General features: G+C 40.6%; 1 protein-coding gene across 1 annotated transcript in view; it reads right to left on the bottom strand.

The window, feature by feature from the left end:
* The window catches only part of LOC120300520 (monoacylglycerol lipase ABHD6-like), a 30,311-nt gene that overhangs the window by 5,730 nt on the left and 2,545 nt on the right, over nt 1–22,036 (bottom strand). Inside the window, exons 2-9 of the mRNA XM_039326678.1 lie at nt 16,080–16,127; nt 11,945–12,153; nt 11,418–11,547; nt 7,274–7,409; nt 6,238–6,397; nt 5,080–5,193; nt 3,557–3,689; nt 1,009–1,166 (exon numbers count right to left, since the gene is read on the bottom strand). Coding sequence (XP_039182612.1) covers nt 1,009–1,166; nt 3,557–3,689; nt 5,080–5,193; nt 6,238–6,397; nt 7,274–7,383 — 675 coding nt within the window. The 5' untranslated portion in view covers nt 7,384–7,409; nt 11,418–11,547; nt 11,945–12,153; nt 16,080–16,127. The remainder of the gene's footprint in view (nt 1–1,008; nt 1,167–3,556; nt 3,690–5,079; nt 5,194–6,237; nt 6,398–7,273; nt 7,410–11,417; nt 11,548–11,944; nt 12,154–16,079; nt 16,128–22,036) is intronic.

Genomic DNA, 22,036 nt, shown 5'->3' with positions numbered 1-22,036 from the left:
CCATGACCTGGATGATTGAGAATCTCCACTGACACTTGTTGTAGAATGATGCCTTTTGTGGATATTGTGGAAAATTAATTATTAGCCTTTAGCTCATGGGTGTCAAACTTGCGAGGTACCATGATGTATGGTGATTTTTTTTCCCATTGCCGGCACGGTTTTGATGTGGTGGGTGAAGTTTTGGCATGATGCAGTTTGACACCATTGTGCTTAGCTGATAATATCCTACACTGACAACTGATAATGCTCTTTTGGTAAAGGAAGATCTAAGACAGTGGTTCTCAACCTGTGGGTCAGGACCCCATTTGGGGTTGAACGACCATTTCACAGGGGTCGCCAAACAATACAGTCCGCCATTTTTCCCCCTTTTCCTTAGCTGTGCTACTCCCTTTTATTCTATTGGCTTTTGAAAGCCAATAGAATAGACTCTCTTGAATCGAGTCTAATTCTATTGGCTTTCAAAAGCCAATAGGAATTGTCCAGGCTGTCTTTGCCCTGCTGAGCCCGCCAAAAGTCCCATTCTGCAAACGGTGCTGCACCAGTTGAGTAGTCCTCGACTTACGACCGGTTGAGTAGTCCTCAACTTACGACCGGTTGGGGGTCGCGGCATTAAAAAGATTGAGAACCACTGATCTAAGACCAAGCATTGTGAGGGGACTTTTTATAGCACTGGAACAACCTCCTTTTTTCTTTCTTCTGTGTCTTTAGACTACAAATCTGAAGGCACTAATGTCTTGGTTATTTATTTTATGGTGAGCAGTTCCAGGATACCTTTCTTTTTAAAAAAGAATGTTTGAATGAATGTAAGAATGGGTGGGTAGATGAATGAATGAACCTGTCCATATCTGTCCAGTTTCTGTATTTTTGAAATGTTTGTGTACTTTTACCTTTTGGGTTGTGTGCTCTCTCTGGCCACCCCATTAAAATAAGAGAGCCAGAGAAGGAGAAAGGTGTTATCAGAAGAGACTGGGTAACAACATAGCAATCCACAAAAGGTCAGATCTTCACCTGAATCTTTAAAAAAATGGGATGGTATAAGCACAGCTTTATGAAGTTTTCCACCTGCTCTTCTGTAACTGGGATAATAGCATTCTCCACAGAGCCCTTAGAGAAAATCAGCTCACGTAATTGGGCAAAAAATTCACTATCAGTTAAATACCTCACACCTGTAAGTAGAGGAAAGTGCAAAATTTTAAAAGCTAATGTAAGACAAACATAACATTTGAACAGGAATTGCAGGCATAGATTTATTTAAGGAAAGCATATATCATTTATTCTCATAATTAGGTTTCAATTATATTCACAGCTGATACAAGTGGAATAACTGGTGGGTAAAAGATTGGATAGGGAAAATGGTAGTAACCCAGGCCATAAAGCTTAACAATCATGGCAGGTAGACCTTATGTGAAGATTCCTACTACCACCAAAACATCCAGTTGATCATCACTTAACAGAATAACAGAGTAACAGTTGGAAGAGAACTTGGAGATCTTCTAGTCTAACCCCTGCTCAAGCAGGAGATCCTATACCACTCGGGACAAATGGCTGTCCAATCCCTTCTTAAAAATCTCAAGTGATGATGCACCCACAACTTCTGAAGGCAAGCCATTCCACTGATTAATTATTCTGTCAGGAAATTTCTTCTTAGTTCTAGGTTGGATCTCTCTTTGATAAGTTTCCATCTGTTATTTTTTCTCTTGCCCTCAGCTGCTTTGGAGAATAGGTTGTCCTCCTTTTCTCTGTGACAACCCCTCAAATATTGGAAGACTCTAATAATAATAATAATAATAGTAAAGTTGGAAGGGACCTTGGAGGTCATCTAGTCCAACCCCCTGCTCGGGCAGGAAACCCTACACCATTTCGGACAAATGGCTGTCCAGTCTCTTCTTAAAAACTTCCAGTGTTGGAGCATTTACTGCTTCTGGAGGCAGGCTGTTCCACTGATTAATTGTTCTCACTGTCAGGAAGTTTCTCCTTAGTTCTAGGTTGCTTCTCTCCTTGATTAGTTTCCACCCGTTGCTTCTTGTCCTGCCTTCAGGTGCTTTGGAAAATAGCTTAATTCCCTCTTCTTTATGGCAGCCCCTGAGATATTGGAATACTTATCATGTCACTCTTATCATGTCACTCTGGTCCTTCTCTTCACTAAACTAGACATGCCAAGTTCCTGCAACCATTCCTCGTATATTTTAGCACCCAGCCTTCTAATCATCTTTCTTGCTCTTCTGTGCATTTCTTCTAGAATCTCAATATCTTTTTTACATCGTGGTGACCAAAATTGGATGCAGTATTCCCAGTGTGGTCTTACTAACTTACTACTACTTACTTCCCTTATGTCCTTTCTAAAGACCACAAAGAGGGCTGCACATCCTAATATGTGGGCAGAATTGTGTTTAAATCTTTGAATGCTGCATGAAAAATACAGGTAGTCCTCGACTTACAACCATTTGCTTAGTGACTATTTGAATGTTACAAGTGATCTATGACCATTTTTAGACTTATGATCGTTGCAGCATACCCCATAGTCGTGTGATCAAAATTAAGACATTTGGCAATTGCTCTTTAGAAGGCCAGATCCTGAAGTTGAAACTCAAGTACCTTGGCCACCTAATGAGAAGGAAGGACTCACTGGAGAAGGGCCTAATGCTGGGAAAGATTGAGGGCAATAGAAGAAGGGGATGACAGAGAATGAGATGGTTGGATGGAGTCACTGAAGCAGTAGATGTGAACTTAAATGGACTCCAGAAGATGGTAGAGGACAGGAAGACCTGGAGGAACGTTGTCCATGGGGTCGCGATAGGTTGGACACGACTTTGCAATTAACAACAACAACAACAATGTGTTATGATGGTTGCATTGCCCTGGGATCATGTGATCACCTTCTGCAACCCTCTGACAAGCAAGGTTAATGGGTAAGTCCAGTTCATTTAACGACTGCAGTGATTCACTTAACAGCTGTGGCAAGAAAGGTCATAAGATGGGGCAAAATTTACTTAACAGCAGCATAAATTTTGGGTTCAGTTGTGGTTGTAGGTTTACCTGTATTTAAGATAGATTAAAATATGACAGTCTAAACAGCAGAATATAGTTACTGGCAAGATAACTAACCGGTGTTCATCACAATGGACCCATGCATACTTTTCTAGGTTTGTCATAATATACCCAGTCCCCAAGAAGAGACTAACATGCTGGCAGGTGTTTTAGGTCACAAAACCAGGAAAACATGAGCATATAGCATGAGAGCATGAGACTAAAGTCATCCTAGGTAAAGCCTCTTAATGTAACCAAGAGGGTAGCAGTAAAATTGGTAACCTTAATTCAGTTCTAGCCACTGGGTCAAAAATGGGTCTATCCAGAAATGGTTATACTGAAATGCATGAAGAAGTATTGCATCTGATGAGAGAAGCCATCTCCAAATAGTCCATCAAGTTCTTATAATCCAGCTCTGGGATCTCCAAATTTGGCAACTTCAAGACTTCCCCAGCCACCATGAGCTAGATTTTGGGTCAAGCATTCTGCCTTTTCCTTCAGAGTTTACTTACTTGATGTAGATACTTACCAGCTGGGCAGAGGAGGGCTAACGAGGAGACATGGGCTGGATAGAGAGCAGCATAAACCCCAGCAACCATGCCTCCCATGGACATGCCAACCAGGTGGAAAGGCTTGTGGTTCAGACCAGCACACTCAACAAACTGAAACAAGCATTGGGAACAAAGAGATTGTGGCTGTGTTTTCATGAGATGCTTACCCATGCTTACCTATTTTTTCCCTAAACTATAGTAAATCATTTTTTGGCTTTCCACAATGTTCAAGGTGGCAACATCTAACCCATAGTGCTCATCTTGAAAAGCTAAGCAGGGTTTGATACCAGGAATATTTGACAGAAACTGAACTAGGAGTGAAAACATTAAAACAAAAACTTATAGAAGGAGGCAGTGGTAAAATAGAATAGAGCTGGAAGGGATGTTGGAGGTCTTCTAGTCCAGCCCCCTGCTCACGCAGATGAACCTATACCATTTCAGATAAGTGACTGTCTAGTCTCTTCTTAAAAACCTCCAGTGATGGAGCATCCACGATTTCTGGAGGCAAGCTGTTCCACTGGTTGATTGTCCTCATTGTTAGGAAGTTTCTCCTTAATTCCAGGTTGCTTCTCTCTTTGATTTGCTTCCAACCATTGTTTCTTGTCCTGCCTTCTGTTGCTTTGGAGAATAATTTGACCCCCTCTTCTTTGTGGCAGCCCCTCAAATACTGGAATACTGCTATTATATCACCCTTATTTATTCTTTTCTTTAGACTAGCTAGCCAAACCCAAGTCCTGCAGCCGTTCTTTGTATATTTTAGTCTCCAGGCCTTTGATTATTTTAGTTGCACTTCTCTGATTTTTTTAACATCTTTTTTGTAGTATGGTGACCAAAATTGGTTGCAATATTACAGGTGTGGTGTTACAGGGTTTTATAAAGCAGTACTAATACTTCACGTGATCTATGACTCTGTTTATACAACCCAGGATTGTATTAGCTTTTTGGCTGCTGCTGCACACTGCTGGCTCATATTCAAGTGATCATCCACTAGGACTCCAAGGTCCCTCTCACAGTTACTGTTTTTGAGCCAAGTCTTGCCTAATCTGTACTTATACTTCTGATTTTTCCTGCCTAAATGTAAAACTTTGCTTTTCTCCACATTAAAATTCATTTTGTTGGATAGGGTCCGTTGTTCAAGTTTGTCAAGACCCTTTTGAATCCTGAGCTTGTCTTCTGGGGTGTTGGCTATTCCTGCCAGTTAGTGTCATCTGCAAATTTGATGAGTTCCCCTTTTATTCCCTTATCTAAGTTATTTATGAAAAAAATGAAGATAAAATATTATCTTCAAGAAATCAAAAGGACATGTCCATAAAGTCATCAGAAGTCATGCTCGATGAAAGGAGATTCTACATTTTAATGCAAAGAATAACCACTTTATATATTTTTATTGACAGCCACTCCTTGAGTTTATATCTAATTTCTCATACATACCCTACTTTCACCATTTGCTGCCAATCACTAGCCTTCAAAGAACAATGTATCATATCAAGAAAGGACCTACCTGGTGTATCCTTTTAGCTTGAGCAACTGCTGTGTAACTTTCTCCAAGCAAGCGACTGGTTCCCCCATGGCCTGGCAAATCAAGGCAGATCAAGTGGAGGCCCTTAGGAAAGACCTATGGGGAATGGTTCTGCGTGTGAATCCAAGGAATCAGAACAAAAATAGCTGGCTCTGTTCACTGCCAAAAGCAGGACTAGAGAAAAAAACATTTTTCTTCTTGGACCTGGAATCAGATCTACTTTTCTTTTGCCCTCCCTTCCCCACCCATCCCACACCATCTTTTCCTCTTCTTCCATTGATATCACCAAATAATACGTTTTGGAAAATTGAGCATGCTCACACTTCACTGATTTTTTTCAGAAGATAATTATCTCTATCATCTCTCTCATCTATCTATCTATCTATCTATCTATCTATCTATCTATCTATCTATCTATCTATCTTCTATCTATTTCTGCCTGCCTGCCTCCTTCAGCAAATTGCACAAGAGGGTAATTTCATTAAAATTTCAGGAAAGAATGCATGAGACTACATGAGATTTCCACAACTGTCTTTTCAATATTATTTTACTAAGGGAAAAATGCACAGTGATGCCCAAATATTTCATAAAATTGCCAGATTCTGATGTGACAACAGCCAATTCCTCTTTGCAGCTGTTTGGCAAGGCATAAATGATCCCTAACATCAGAGGGCCAAAACCACCTGTAGCCTAAGGACTGGGTTAAATTTCCTATTTGCTTCATCCAGAGTGGCAGAGAGCTGGTTCTCATCTACCTCCAAGAAGATAAAGAAAAATTGGACAGAACCTTAGATGTGGACATTAGTAAGGGCCATACTAGCCAGGAACTCTGGAGAAGGTCCTCCTATTTGGAGGATGACCAGAGTGGGACAGATTGTATTTGAGACCCAGGTCACATAGTACCCACAGTTTTCCCCTTGGTCATTGTGATGTTGCTCCCTTTTACACACATCTCACTCTACCCAGTGAGAAGGGATCCCAGGAACTGTAAGCAGATGGGACACAGGGAATGGTACTGGCACATTTCCTTTAAAAGGAACTAGTTGTGAGCAAGAGCACAGAAGGTTTCCTCTCTGATCAGACCAGCATCAAGATCAGACCAGCATCACCCATGCTAGAGTACGTAAAAGGAAGACCTACTTGGATGGTATTTAACCACATGTCTTTGTTGAGTGAGAATCCATGAAGCATCAGCACAGATGGTCGGGATCCGGGTTCCCCTCGGGTGAAGTAGCTGAATCGGTATCCCTCATTATTATCGAGGTACTTCACCTTCACCCCCATTTTCAGACGCTTAGTCCTGAAAATATGGAGAACAGAATGGAAGACTGATGGGGATTTTGTGGAAGAGACGTATTGTGGAATGATTTCCATTCCAAGCTTAGATCGCAGTAGATGGAAGAGGCTGTAAAAGCTGCTGAAGGCTTTTAGAATGGTGTGAGGTTGTAGATGAGGACTCTGGGTAGATGGCAATGACAAGACCAACAAGGCAGTCTTCAACATAAGCAAGAGGAGTGGCCAGTGAGAAAGCTATTAAAGAGTGCAAGAAAATGGGGGAAACTCTTCCATATGGAGAGACTCTAATATTCTGATCTTATGCCAAGATCAGCCTCCAGATTAAGAAACCTCATGCAGATGTTATATAGCTGTTTAAGTCAATAAGTAAATGAGGAAGGCTAGCTATAGGGAGGGGACCTGCAACTAGTAGCCCTACATGACAAAATTTTTCTGAAACTTTTGAATTGCTTATTCTCTCCAGATGTTCATGGAGTTTCGGGATAAGATGCAACTACTTGTCTTAGTTTTATCTCTACTCAAAAGTTGACTTAAATGATGGGGCCAAAAACTAGACTTTGTTAGCGTTTGACTAAGCACCCTGACTTAAAAAACCACACACCTTTCTTCTGGTAATTGAATAGTGCTCTAGCTCAGAGGTCCCCAAACTTTTGTGCACCAGGGACCAGTTCTGTGGAAAGAGGTTTTTCCGCAGACCGGAAGGGGTGTAGTTTTTTGTGCTGCCTGCATCCTGCGGATGGGGCTTTGCTTGTTTGTGTGGACCAGTTGCTGACATGCCGCAGCCCAGTACTGGTCCACAGACTGGGGGTTGGGGTCCCTGCTCTAGTTGACCAATTATGTATTTTCTCTTTTTCATATATTTTACAAGAAATACACTTACCAGATCATGATCCTGAATAATAGTGAAGGTAACACACTGAACTTTGAGATGAAAAAAGATAAGAGAGCCATAGCAATGTGCATAATTGTTCTGATCATATTGTGGTCCATGCTTGCCAATTAAGGAACTTTTCTCGCTGCATAAAATCAAAGGGGGATACAAACTTAATAAATAATACTGTTAAATTATTTGTGGCCTTATAATTTTAACAGAACTGGTTAGTTAATGACTCAGGTCAATAACAGATTTCTTCATTATTCTGATTAATGACGGCATGATGGTCACAATTTGGATTGCTTCGCGATTAGTTATGGAAAGTCATGAAGGTTTAGCAGGTAATCTTGACAGTGAAATGCTACCTTCAAATCAGAAGCAATATGTCCCTTGATGCTGATTGCAGAGGAGCAGGTGTAGAAGGATTCAATTGATTTTGGGTTTAGAAAAGAAACAGTGATTATGATGATTTAAGAGAAAAAGTCCTGATTATAAACTCTCTCTTATTTGATTACTGTGGACACAATGCTAGACTAGATACATAGCTTTGGGACTGAACTATTAACCCCCCTTTCAATAACAGGAATTACTTCTTTGCAGAAAGACAAGTAATCTGTAAAATTTGCAACCACAAAACATACAATTTGTGTAGCTTTAGAAAAAAAAATCAAATAAATTTATGGGAAATAGGACTGTTAAAAACCTCTCTGGCAACTGAGCTTATGGTTTATTTAAAATCCTAGGGACGTTGTACCTTCTAATAAAGGCTTCTGGAAACAAGATGGGTATCTGGTTAGATTTGAAACAGAATGTTGAATTAGATAAGCCTTTGGATAGATTCCCTAGTTCTTATGATGATCTCATGACCAGAAGGTATATTAACCCCCCAAGTTACTTGAACAGAAATTAATTATGTATTATGTTAATTTGGGAAATATCAAAAGGAGGAAAGCAATAATATTCTCAAGTGATGCCCTATGGTCACTGTGGTATCTTCTTCAAGTCTCTGTGTGTCTGTGTGTGTGCATGTGCATGTGAGCATATGCGTGCTCTATATAGTTGGAAAATGATAGCATCTCTGTTTTTCTAACTTTAATAATAAAATTACTTTGTTTTAACTGTTGCAACTCTCTATTGCATGTATAATTTAATGTAATGATAGTAAACATTTACTTAAACATTTAAAGCAATTTAAAATTATGTAATTGATGTAATAAAGCTGATTAGATAGCAATCATCCAGATGTTTATATGGAAATAATACCTGTTCTACATAGTGCGAATACCTTCTGAATAAATGTATGTTGTGTTATACAGTTGGAACGAGTATCTTTGTGTGTATGCCAAACTAGATAACTTGATGTGACTATAACTATGGAGGCCTGGGGGTTTGTTCAGTAGTCACAATAGGAAATTGTGAGCAAGACAGGATATGGAGCGCTTTTTAAATGATGGAATTTAAGCTACTTCTACTTCTATAATAGGAGGATATTTGTATCTCGGGGTTGAAATGAGGGGTCCTTGGTACTCTCTGAGCTTGGCTGTTTTCTTGTAGATGTTTCATTACCCAAACTAGGTAACATCATCAATGCTACCCGGGACTAGCACTGGTGAGGTTACTAATCGCATCTGCAAGAAAACAATCAAGCTCAGAGAGCACCAAGGACCGCTTACTTCTGTTTCAGTACTGCCCAGGGTTTTAAAAGCTTAAAATTGTATGTATTAATAATTGCTATAGAAGAAGGAAACTCAGCTGGCATGGATTGCACGAGCACCCAAATTATTCAAATTTTTTATCCAGAAAAGGCATTTTTCTTTGAGCACTATTTCATTTTTTAACTAGAGAAGGAAATTTGGCACTCTAGGTTGGAACAGTGAACAAGAGAGAAAAAAAATGAACATCAAACACTGTATCTAAATCTGTGGCAGCTATGAATTTGCTGATCCAGGGAAGAAGCTGACATATATGGGTCAAAGGATTCACACATCACACTCTGTTAGGTCCTTTATAACTCAGACCATCTAGAGTTGTCTGAGTAGGTGGAGTCAAAGAGAACGCACCTTCTTAGTCATTGTAATGTTGTTTACATTTGTAATGTTGTAATGTTGGAAGCTTGCAGCGAGAAACCAAATTATTTAACCCTCTCAGCTTTTCCCTTCAATTTGATACAAAGCAAATATTTACAGAAAGAAAAATCTAAGATATAATCAAATTCTAAGAGAGAACTCACTAACATTCAATTAAACTACAACCCTTTTTAATAATTTTATCTCTCTCCAAACCTGTGATTGACAGCAGAACTCTTTAACAGAAGAGGGCCCCAATAGTCCAATCACCCACACGAACACACAGATGTTTTTTCTCTCTACATGGCATGCCTCTTTCTGGAGCAATCCCTTAGAAGGTGGCCTCGTTTTCAGAGGGATATTCTAATATAAGAGAATATTTGTAACTCGGGGTTGAACTGTGGGGTCCTGGGTGCTCTTTGAGCTTGGTTGTTTTTTTTTTTGCAACTGTTTTATTACCCAAATAGGAAACATCATCAGTGATAGGACATGTTAGCACTGATGATGTTATCTTGTTTGGTAATAAAATGTCTGCAAGAAAACAAACAAGCTCAGACAGCATCAAGGACCCGACAGAGGGATGTTTCCTGAAATATGCAGGATTTTACTCAGATAAATGGAACACTTCCCAAAGCAGATTGGTGGCCAGCTGAGTATACAACTAGCTTTCATCTCTATCAAAAGGCAATCTGTATTTTCTTCTATAGTGAGAATTTATGAATATATTTCAGGGACAATGACTAGAGCAATTCTAGCAATTGAGCTTCAGAAACATAGTACCTGAACAAAGTAACTGTCAAGCTGGATACAGCTCCTAGATAGACTCCATCGATAGCTGAAATTCCAAGCATGGTGCTTTAAAGTTGTTATCTGGAGTATATAATACTTAAGAGTAAAAGGATCCCCTTAGTGATCCTTAAAGCTATATTTTTGGCATCCATTTTCCCCCTGATCCTCTGAAATGTAACTTCTTAAGTTGAGATTACTGCTCTTGGATGTGCTGACAAATTAAAGAAATTATTTTTAACATGGTGTTGACAACTGTTATTCTAAACTTTTGGAAGGTATTACTAGATCTTAAGTGGATACAAAAGGGGCAATAATATTCAGGGACACAGTTTTGCACAACTCCCAGGAAAATGTAAAGTACTTTCACTGCATCACTGCATGCCAATGTTGTAACCCAACCTGCTTGAAGAAAGCTTTTCGGAAAATACTATTTATTTCATAATTTCCTATGATATAACATGCTTTGAAGGTGATGATCCTGTAATTACTTTCCTGAGAATGATTATTGACATCCCAGGACTCACTTATCAGGAGAATTTAAAAGCCTATACTATAGATCTATGACCTTTCTCTTTTCAAGGCAATGAAAGTTTTGTTTTTGAAGAGGTTGTATTCTTTAAATTTTATCAGTCATTAGTGAAGCCTTTACATCCACTTGTGTAAAAAAAAAACACCTGTATTTAAGCTGCATTCCTTTCAGAGGTAGGCAACCTTGGGTCTTTTATGACTCGTGGACTTCAACTCCCAGAATTCCTGAGCTAGCCATGCTGAGGGGAAAGAGAGAAGTTTCCAAGCTGAGCCATGCTGGCTCAGGAATTCTGGGAGTTGAAGTCCAGGAGTCATAAAAGAGCCAAGGTTGTCTACCCCTGCCCTAGGTCCTTGGGACAGGATCCAGATGCCATGGACTGAATTAGATACTATCTTCCAAATTGGCAAAACCTCTAAAATTGGAGGTGGAAATTCAGTACAGGTATTCCTTGACTTATAACCATTCCTTTAGTGACCATTTGAAGTTACAATGGCACTGAAAAAAGTGACTTATGACCATTTTTCACAGTTACGACCATTGCAGCATCCCCATGGTCACATGATCAAAATTCAGACATTAAGCAACTGGCACATATTTATGACGGTTGCTGGCTCCTGAGGTCCTGTGATCACCTTTTGTGATCGTCTGACAAGAGAAGTCAATGGCGAATCCAGATCCACTTAACAACCGCGTTACTAACTTAACAACTGTAGCGATTCACTTAACATCTGCGGCAAGAAAGGTCGTAAAATGAGGCAAAACTCACTTAACAACTGTCTTGCTTAGTGAAGGGAATTTTGGGCTCAGTTGTGGTCATAAGTCGAAGACCACCTGTAGTTCTCTATGTTTTATCTTGGTAGAAACATCCACTGTGCTTCCTTCTCTTGGGTTTAATTCTAGAGTTGGAAGAAGAAAAAGAGAAGTTCAGACACTGTAGAAACAGATTGGAGAAAGCTTTGAATCCAAATATTTCCAAGAGCTCCACCTTAACCCTCCAGCCAGGGAGAAAGTAGCCCATAGATTAATGTTTCTAACATTTCATTGTATCATTTGTAATAAGGAGGATTAAAACACGTAAAAGGGGAGGGAGGGATGCAAATTTAATTTTCCTAATTTTAATTCCTTTGCATTACTTTTTAAAAAAAAATTATTATTCTGTAAACCACCTAGAGTGGCCTGCAACAGTGAGATGGGTAGCATACAAATTTAATAAATAAAATGAAATTCTCTCCACCCTAGTTTCCCTGAGACAAACACATTCATAATCTATTTGGAAAATTGTCAGAGTCTTACCTGAGAAGAAAAATATCATCAGGACTCTTCTCTTACTTTCTACTTCTCCTGCAGTTGTTGATATCTGCATTGTGAAGTGGGGTGGAGGTGTCTTTAAAAACCCAGTTGGGATATGTGGAGGAGTAAAGGTAAATAATTCTTCCTCCCACTCCTGCAAGTCTTTGGAAACAGAAGTGTTCCGGAGCCTGTTCAGCCTCATATTCCTCTTTCTGCCATGAAAAGATGAAAGATTCTGTGATGTAATCATAAGGTCAAAGATTATTGCATGTTTCAATCTATTCCTTGTCTGGGGAGCTTCCAAGTCTAAATCAAATAAGCATCACATTTTATTTCATTGAGACAGTTAACATTTCCCACGTCTTGGAGATACATGGGCCTTCAGTGAATTGCGCCTCAATCTTCTGCTACCTCAAAGTGAAGACAATAAAAAGAAAGATCTAAGGATACAGCAATGAGAAACAATCTCCACCCTAAATGCAGATAATAGTAATTTATTTGAAGAGCACCAACCCAACCAGTTAACTGGAATGTCTTCAGAGATAGTAATATTTTGATTAGAGGTGAGCCACTGAAGAGCAAGATTAGAGTTATGATATTAAGTTTGCCATGAAATGAAACATTATGGGACCTGATACTAGTAAAGGTATGGAAGTGAAAGCTGGGCTTTGAAGAAACAGGATGCACTGATGCTTTTTAACTTTGTTGGAGAAGACTCTTGAGAATACCATGAACAGGCAAGAAAGCAAACAAATGGATCATAGAACAAATCGACTCACAGTTCTCATTCCACACACAAATGACCAGGTTTAAATTATCCCACTTTGGATAATTATATGAAAACCCTGCTCTCTACAGAAGTTCTAATGTTGGGAAAAGCAGGACAGAGAAGAGGATGATCAATAACCAGGTGGATGGATGATTACAGTGGTGAAGAATGCACTATTGGAAGACCTGAAAGATTAGGTTAGGGACAAATCATCGTAGAGAAAATCTTTCTACGTATGTCAGGTGGTGGGAACCAGAACAACTTAGTGACCAGGTCAAAGTAGCTGCTTTATTGTTATTCTCCTACTTATAAGAATCTCATCAGACTAACTAGGGGTGACATGATAGCAGTGTTCCAATATTTGAGGGGCTTCCACAAAGGAAAAGGGGGTCAACTTATTTTTCAAAGCACCAAGAAGGGAAGGGAAGACACAGTGGATGGAAACTAATGAAGGAGAGAAGCAACCTAGAATTAAGGAAAACTTTTCTAACAGTGACAACATTTAACTAGTGAAACACCTTGCCTTCAGAAGCTGTGGGTGCTTCATCATTGGAGGCTTTTAAGAAGAGACTGGACAGCCACTTGTCTGAAATGTTATAGGGCAGTGGTGGCAAACCTATGGCATGGGTGCCAGAGGCGGCACTCAGAGCCCTCTCTGTGGGCACGCGCGCCGTTGCCCCAGTCCTAGGCCTTCAGCTGGGTTTTATAAAATCTTTTCGCTTTAGGCCTCCACTGCCGTGTGCAAAAAAAAAGAGGGTTCAATCAATCAGTCAATTTCAACTTCTTGCGGGGAAAAAAAAGATCTTGCAAAGTTGGAATTGATTGATTGAACTTTTTAATCCCACCCAGTCTGCCGTTACCACTGCAACAATGCCCAGCCAATGGGCCACACCCAGTCAATGGGCCACACCCACCCGGCACCCAACGATGCATAAGTGGGTTTTGGGTTGCAGTTTGGGCACTCGGTCTCTAAAAGGTTCGCCATCACTGTTATAGGGTCTCCTGCTTGAGCAGGCAGTTGGACTAGAAGACCTCCAAGGTCCCTTCCAGCTCTGCTATTATTCTGTTATTCTGCTATTATTTTGTTATTCTGTTATCTGCCTTCTCTTAGATCAGCGGTTCTCAACCTGTGGGTCGGGACCCCATTTGGGGTCAAACGACCATTTCACGGAGGTCGCCAAACAATGCAGTCCGCCATTTCTTTCCCCTTTTCCTTAGCTGTGCTACTCCCTTTTATTCTATTGGCTTTTGAAAGCCAATAGAATAGACTCTCGTGAATAGAGTCTAATTCTATTGGCTTTCAAAAGCCAATAGGAATTGTGCAGGCTGTCTCTACCCTGCTGAGCCCGCCAAAAGTTGCAATCTGCAAAGTTGTCTGCAGCGAAGGCGAGCTGTCTGGAAGTTTCCACCCCTCCCTGCTGAGCAACTACTAAAAATGTAAGTAAAAGAGGGCCAGGGGGGGAGGTGGGAGGCCGGCAGGCGCAGGGAGGGTTGCTGGCATGCGTGGGGCCCGGCGGTTGCCTTACCTCCCTTGGGCTGGACCAGCTGGTGGCCCAGCCAGTGGTTGGCCTGCACCGTCTCTGCCACTTGCCAGCTACACCTCGGCCGGCGCAGGGGGCAGCACCACACATGCGCGGCGCTCCCGGGCAGGGAAAGTCCTCGACTTACAACTGGTTGGGTAGTCCTCGACTTACGACCGGTTGGGGGTCGCGGCATTAAAAAGATTAAGAACCACTGTCTTAGATACAGACAGCTAAAGGCTTCAGAAGTCTAGCCTCTATTGATTCCTCTCACACAACAATTCTACAGTAAGCTAGCACTCTCTTTACTTTCCCCTCTACTCTAGCTGGAGATTTCATCACAACCTGGATGCTAATGACTTGGCAGCACATAATCAATCTCTCTACTAAGAGGATCCCAGGGAAATTGTAAGAACTAACTGGCCGAGATCCAAAACTGAGAATTCTGCAGGTTATTATCCTGGAAGGCATACGCTATTTCTTCTGACTTCACTATTTACATTTCTTTCTCCTTGCTTTGGGATACTGTGAATCACCTCCCCAACATTTGCTTTTATCTGCAGTCCAATAAATTGGAATATTATCCATAAAACTTGTAGTACAATGATTTAATTATTTTTTTTCAGGTGGCACAAGATACATGTGTGCCAAAGTGAGAGAGATGTAGGATGCTTCCAAAGATTTTTTTTAAAATTATGCTTATCCTGGAATTCAAATCATATTTTGGATTGGAGTCAGATGCACATTTTATAAACATTCCCACCCTTTTATCTGATCCGATCTGTGGTAATATACAGGGTAGGATCTATGAGTAATATGAAGTATTGCCGTATGAGATAGTTGATTTCTTAGATCAAAGATTTGTCAATTGGTAGAAACCTGTCTGGTTTTCTATCTACAATGGAATGGCACAATTCTGGTTCAGGTTTTTTTTTTTTTTTGGAAAACAAAAGAACAGAAAAATAAGAAAAAGGCAATGAAATTAATTCAAAGTTTACTACCCGCCTAATTCCCAATATGCTGACGTTTTGTATAAACTGTATCCAATTTATGTAAGAACTAATAAGGGATCTCTTTAAAAAGTGCAGCATTCTGTTTTCATTCTTTGACATGAACATTTCCTTTTCAAAGTACAAATTCCTCCAATTCATACTCTTTTACCAAATGTAACTATTACTCTTTGCAGATGACTTTCCCACCATCCCTTCTTTTCCAGATCTTATTTTGGACAGGTTTTTGATCAAAGAAAGACTGCTATCCTGGATGCATTTGATTCCAGCACCTTTTTTTTTTTTTTTTTGCTGCAAAGTGTGGATGCAAAATGAACAAAGTCTCCCAGAGAAAAATGTGGCAAAATTCTCTCTCAGCATGGCTTGTTCATCTTTCTGAGTTTCCGGGGCATAATGAGATATTGTACAGGTAATCCTCAACTTATGACCACAACTGGGACCATAACTTCCATTGCTAAGCAATTGAGTCATGTCTGATTTTATAACCATTTTTGTCACGGTTGTTAATCAAATCACTGCAGTCCTTAAATGAATTGTGTGGTCATTAAGCAAATCCAGATTCCTCATTGACTTTGCTTGTTGAAAGCTGCCTGAGAAAGTTGCAAATAATGATCATATGATCCTGGACCATTATAAATACATGCTGGTTGTCAAGCACCTGAATTTTAATGATAGGGCAGCTGCATAGGGATGCTGGAACAATCGTGTGATAACTGGTCATAAAGCCCCCTTTTTAGTGCCATAGTAATTTCAACCAGTTGCTAAACGAATGTTTATAAGTCAAGGACTACCTGTATTGTGAAAAATCAATGCAGTTATTTCTTCCTACTTTTTCTTACCTTTTAATGCTCCTGTTAACAAAACTCTCTGGGCCCTTGTCTCTATTCCTGTTTTGGCAACAAAAATGGGGATCAAAAGGAGATATCGCAAAGCATATTATTATCATGTCACAGGAGTATCACTAAAAATTCTGGAGAGGAATACAAACTAAGTGGCTTTCTAGGTAAGCAATATTTCCTCCCCCCCCCAAAAAAATAGCTGCTGAATCCTTTTTCCTTTTATCTGCAGAAAGAGTAATTTTTAGCTATCAGTTGCTAAGAATGTGGCAGAAGAGCAACTTTCCCTAGGAGAGGGATATTCTTGAAGGGTGAACCCGTGGGATTATAAATCTTTTACATCTTTCTCAGATGAAGAATTTTGCATTGTACAGTATAGCTGTCTGATAAAAACACCCACACTGAACTTTCCGGTTTTAATTTATGTTTGCATGCTATCTTATTCATTCCATCTTTTTTCCTGAAGTGTTTTTTTTCCCTGAATCTCAACTGAAATTGATGATTCATTGATGATTTATTTATCTATATTCCATCTTTATTTTTTTAATAAATAAGGCAATGAATATGCGCAATACTTCTTCCTACTTCTATTTTCCCCCACAGCAACTGTGTGAGGTGAGTTGGGCTGAGAGAGGACTGCCCACGCTGGCTTTCACGCCTAAGGCAGGACTTGAACTCATGGTCTCATGCCCAGTGCTTTAACCACTGGCTGTTTTATGACTCGTGGACTTCAACTCCACAAGTCATAAAAGAGCCAAAGTTGTCTACCCCTGCACTAGACTAAACTGGTTCTACCACTTTTTTTTGTTAATTTTTGAAATGACAGCTTGTTTAATGGATTTATTTCCTATACTACTTCTCCTATCTTTTTCTTTGATTGCTAATGATTCATTGTTTCATTTTAATAAAATATAGAATTGCAAGTTTAACTACAAGGATAGCTAATGAGAAAGATAATAGATTTGGATAATATGGCAAGGACTTTTTTTTTTTTTTTACAAAACTGCTGTTTATTTTTATTGTTTTTCAGGTTTGTTCTTTGTTTTTAAAGATGAAGTGGTATACAAGTCCGAATGCTATTGCTGTTCCTATTATTGAATAGTAAATCTGAAATACATTTAGCTTGGTTAAAGTTTGTTTAATGCCAAATTTCCATGAATTGCCTAGCATTTTTGGATTTAGTTTTAGCCAAGAGATTAAACCACCCTCCTTGGTAGACTGAGAAGAAATGATAAAACTATTGGGAATCTTTCTATGCAGATTCTTCTTGTTCTTCTACTATTTCCCCTTTCCTCAAGCAGTTGAATGGATGAATGGGTAATTATGAGAGACTGATGTTTGTGTTTCAGTTATCCAACATACTTGTCAAACCTGCCTCAGCTTGATCGTAAAAATGATTCTCGATTTGTTGAGAAAAGTATAATTTACTAGAAGTCAAGTGAAATACAGTAGTGCAAAGTGTTCTGATCCAGAGTTAAGTTGCTTTGTAAATCCAGATCAGACAGATAAACTCAATAAGAATGATTATAAAACAGACATTTTATTCTGAGATACTTGCAATTGTGGTTGTTGTTTCTGGATATCGCAATCTGTTCATTCTTATAGGTAAAAAATTAATACTTCCTCCATACCAACTTCTAACGTGGAATGGGGCCGAGTCCTGCGGTAGCCCCATGCTATCTCAGACAAAGGCACTCCCAAACTGGCCCATGGCCAGGATATCCTGTGATGAACTCAGTAACTCCTCCCACATACCTGATAACATGAGATAGCTGACTAGCTAAACTACATTACCCACAAGCCATCTCTTAAGGAGATAGCATTTAACCCAATAAATGCCAAACATTCTAACATAAAGACCTACATGCTCTAGTCAGGGTTACATGATCCAGAACACTCCTCGCTTGGAAATTTAAATTTCCACTACTAACTAACTGAAATAAGCAAAGAAAACATAGCATTAAGCATGCAATTCTCATTGCTAACTAACTAGTGATTAAAATAGGTAAAAACATGGTATCAAACATGCATAACTATAAGGTAAATAGAAAACATGCACAATTATAACAGAAATAAGCAAGTGTTACATCAAACAATGCATAAACACAATACATAGTTTGAGGTTCAATCTTCTAGTTCGATCTTTCTCAGCAACAGGACCAAATCGGTGATCAGCCTGGTGCAAGAGTCTTTGAGTCATGATCTGGCTCACGTGGCTTCACGATCTGGACCTCAGCTTGGTGAACTAGTTCATCAAAACTGGGTGGGGCCCGGTGCACAAGTCCCATGTGCCAATAGTCCTGGTATGCATTCTTGTCTCTCAGCAAGACAAGGTCTTCTTTCTGTAAAAGTAACTGGAACCAAATCTGGAACAGAAAAACTGGAACCCAAAATTTCTTAGGAACAAAGGAACCTGGATTCACATGATGCTCAGGAACCGAAGAACCTGGAAGCACAGGAAACTCAGAAATGGCAGGAGCTGGAAAAACAGGAACAGCAGGAGCTGGAGAATCAGGAGCATCAGCAGAAGCTGGAGAATCAGGAACAGCAGGAGCCAAAGGGTCTGGAACCACCGGTGGAGCATTGGAGATGACTGCTGCTGTTGTCATGAGGGTGGTGAAGACTTCATGTGTGGGTGTGGGTGTCTTTGACATAGAGTCCATGATTTTGCGGGGTATGCCAATCATGCGCTCCATGCTTCGCCCATGTGAGATGCATGGGGAGGGTAATTTTTGGCCTTCAGACATTTGTCAATCACTGGATCATGACAAATATCTTCAATAGTCTGTAAGTCTTTGCAGGCTCCTACAAGGTTAACTCTTGGGATGCCAAGACAAGTGATCAAGACGATCAAAACTATGCCCAAACTCAGGTTTCTCCACTTAGAGGAGGGTTTGAAGCAGATTGGTTGAAGTATACTGGGTGCCTGAGGTTGAAGGTTGGCATGTTGATCTGGAACTGGAAGCATATAGCATTGTGTTCTCTGTGGCATCTGGCTGTCTGGACAAGCCAAGAACTCAGGACCTTCTAGCCAGATTAATTGTGTGACAAGGTTGGGCCACTTAACTTGATTCACAAGGTTCTTAACTGTTGGCACATGTTGTCATTGTTCAGGGCTTAAAGATGTTTCAATCTTTTTTACTCTGTTGCCTACATATACGTAGAAGTGTCTGCTTTGTTTGCAGATGTAGCTTGCTATCACCTTGCTGTCTGCGTAGAGGGTGGCAGACTGTAGTTCAAGGCGCAATGTCTTTGCTGTCAAGTTGGTGAGCTTTACAGCCAAAGTGGTACCATATAGTTCTAACCTTGATATGATGTGACCTTGTTGTATTGTTAGGCTCGCTTTGCCAAAGAAGACACTGAGATTGCAGCTCTCCCCGCTGTAGACTCTGAAGTATCTTATGGTTACAATCAAAACAATGTAAGTGTGGCTCTCCCCACTGTAGACTGTGACGTATCTTAAGGCTGCATTTACCTTCGTTGATACATCTGAGAAAGCGTACAATTCTTTCCTTTGTGCGGTGGCAGGTGAGCTGGAGACATACGTGTGCTACACTTGTATACTTTGGAGACATCTTGGGAGTGCACTCCATGACTCCCAATCAAGATTTTGGCTTCAGGATTGAGGAATCGTGAGCTCCCTTCTAATGGCTGGATGCAGAGTCCAGTGGTTTCTTTCCCCGCTGTGCACTGTGGCACAGAGCACATTTCTTTGCTTGGGGGGTTCACTGAGGAATGGTGGGTCGTTACACACTAAAGTGCAGTTAACCTTGATGGACGCCTCTGGGTGCTCTTCGGAGCCATGCTGGGGCTCCTTGGTTGAAGGAGGAGTAGAAGCTGCTCATTGTAGCTGTCCAGGGTCTGGTGGCAGGGCTTCTGAGTGCTTGTCACTTGTGTTCGGTTGACACTTCCCCTCAGCTTCATTAGTTTTGGCTGTGTCTTCCGGAAACTCACAGCATTTGAAACCAGCCTTGTACTCTCCTAAGTCTAACTTTCTTCCCCAGGGTATTGGAGGATCCAATGGTGCTGTGCAGGGTTTGCTTTTAGACTGGGTTGGTACAGTCTTGAGATCATCTGGAATACAATCAGTGGCTTTCGGGTAGACCTCATAAACATTGTTTCCTAGAGCAGGGAAATGTGGTACAGACGGCTGGCATTTTTCTTCAGAAAATTTCATGTTGGGGCTAACTGCCAGTGGCACAGACTCGGCCCTCTCGGCCAGTATGTTTTTCGGGTAGAGCTCAGTCCCCATGAGGTGGTCTATATTCTCCAGAAGCCTTTTACATTCTTTGTTTAGTGGCTTCAGGCTTTGCATCCTGATATCTACTGTTGGGTCTCCTAATTGCATCGAGTGATCTCACGGTAGTTTAGACCTCTTTCTCTGCAACAGAGAATGGAACAGAAGCTGGGGGAGGCTTCCGACTGCCTCTGGAGGCCCAATCCGGGCATCGGAGGCCTTTTCCAGGCCGCTGCTGCCCAGAAAGGAGGCCAGGGGATGCTTCCGTGGGCCTTCAGAAGCCTGATCTACAGGCCTCTGCCGGCAGAACAGAAGCCAGGGGCGGTGGCCATGTGGCTCCAGAGTTGGGGGGGGGGAGAGCAGGAGATAGGCACTACAAGCACCATGAGAGTTCAGGCACCCATTCTCTGCAAAAGAGGATAAGTGCTAAACTCGGGCGATATTACAGCACGCAGGAACTTCCATTGACTCTCCTCTCCCTGAAAAGCAGGAACCCAGCAGAAAGGAGATGGATCTTTTGAAGATAAGTCAATTTAGCATGGCAGAAATGAAGGGGGAAGCGTGAGGTATCTTTGTGAATCGTGGAGGCCTTGGGGGCCTGTTCCATCACTAGGCCCTCCATGACCTTCCCCATCCTGATTTACCTCATGTGCAAATAATGAACCGCCTATTTGCCCAAGCATTCATTTAGCAAATATGTGGGTAAAAGCAGGGAGTGATCTTCTTCGAGGTACAAGATTTATTCCCATGAATTTTTGAGTTACGAATGAAATGGGCAGGCTCCATTATATTCGTAACTCGAGGACTACCTGTAATTGCCTTCAGGTATTTTGCCAGATTCTAATATATTGTATATTTGTATAATTACATGGTTTGGTAAAGAAATGATAATATCACTATTCATGAGGCATAAAAACTTGTAAAAGGCATTAAGTCAAAAAACCTGAAAGGCAATTCTTGATAGGACTAATACGGAAGTATCTGGGCCAAAATAGTTGAAAACTGTTTGTTAGATTTTGGTATTATTGCAAACCAACGAATTACTTTGTCACTAATGTGTTTAAATAGAAATAGAAAAACAAATGGGATAGAATATATCTAAGCAGAATGCCATTGGCCTATTTCCTTCCTAGGAGTAGTAGAACTGCCAACGTTCTGACTAATGGAACATTTCAAGGAAGTTCCAGGCATATTTATTCTGAAAAAGTCTGTAATCATGGACCCATTATCGGCACATATTGAATGGATGCCAGAATCTGAATTTCTCTTGCTTGCATCTAACTTTTCTTGCTAAACCCCTCCCTTATTTTGCAGTCATAAGTCACATCTTCCAATTAGCCCGGAGGGCAAAGATTCACTTCTGTTCCTTTTCCCGGGCTTTCCTTATAAATCTCCTCCCTTTCTCTGTCATCTGAATTAACTCTAAAAATACCAGACAGTTCTGTATATCTTGTCAAAGCAATAATATCCCATATTAACAGCGTTGACATCCAGACCCCCTTACAAAAAGGACAGATCCTGTAATGTAAACAAAAGCATATGTTAATGACTAGTTTTCGGTTTGTTGGGGTATTTTGCATGAAATCTTTTCATGAGCCTGTCAGCTTTCACCTCACTGGATTTCACCCAGGTGGCTTCAGACAATGGGTATCCCTTCCATTGTACTAGGTACTGCAATTTCCCTTTAAAAATTCTAGAGTCAAGGATACGTTTCACTTCATAG

Source organism: Crotalus tigris, unplaced genomic scaffold (genome assembly GCF_016545835.1).
Source record: "Crotalus tigris isolate CLP2741 ecotype Arizona unplaced genomic scaffold, ASM1654583v1 scf7180000024342.5246164, whole genome shotgun sequence".
NCBI lineage: Eukaryota > Metazoa > Chordata > Lepidosauria > Squamata > Viperidae > Crotalus > Crotalus tigris.
The sequence above is the reverse complement of the archived record's forward strand: the minus strand, read 5'-3'. Positions and strand labels throughout refer to the sequence as shown.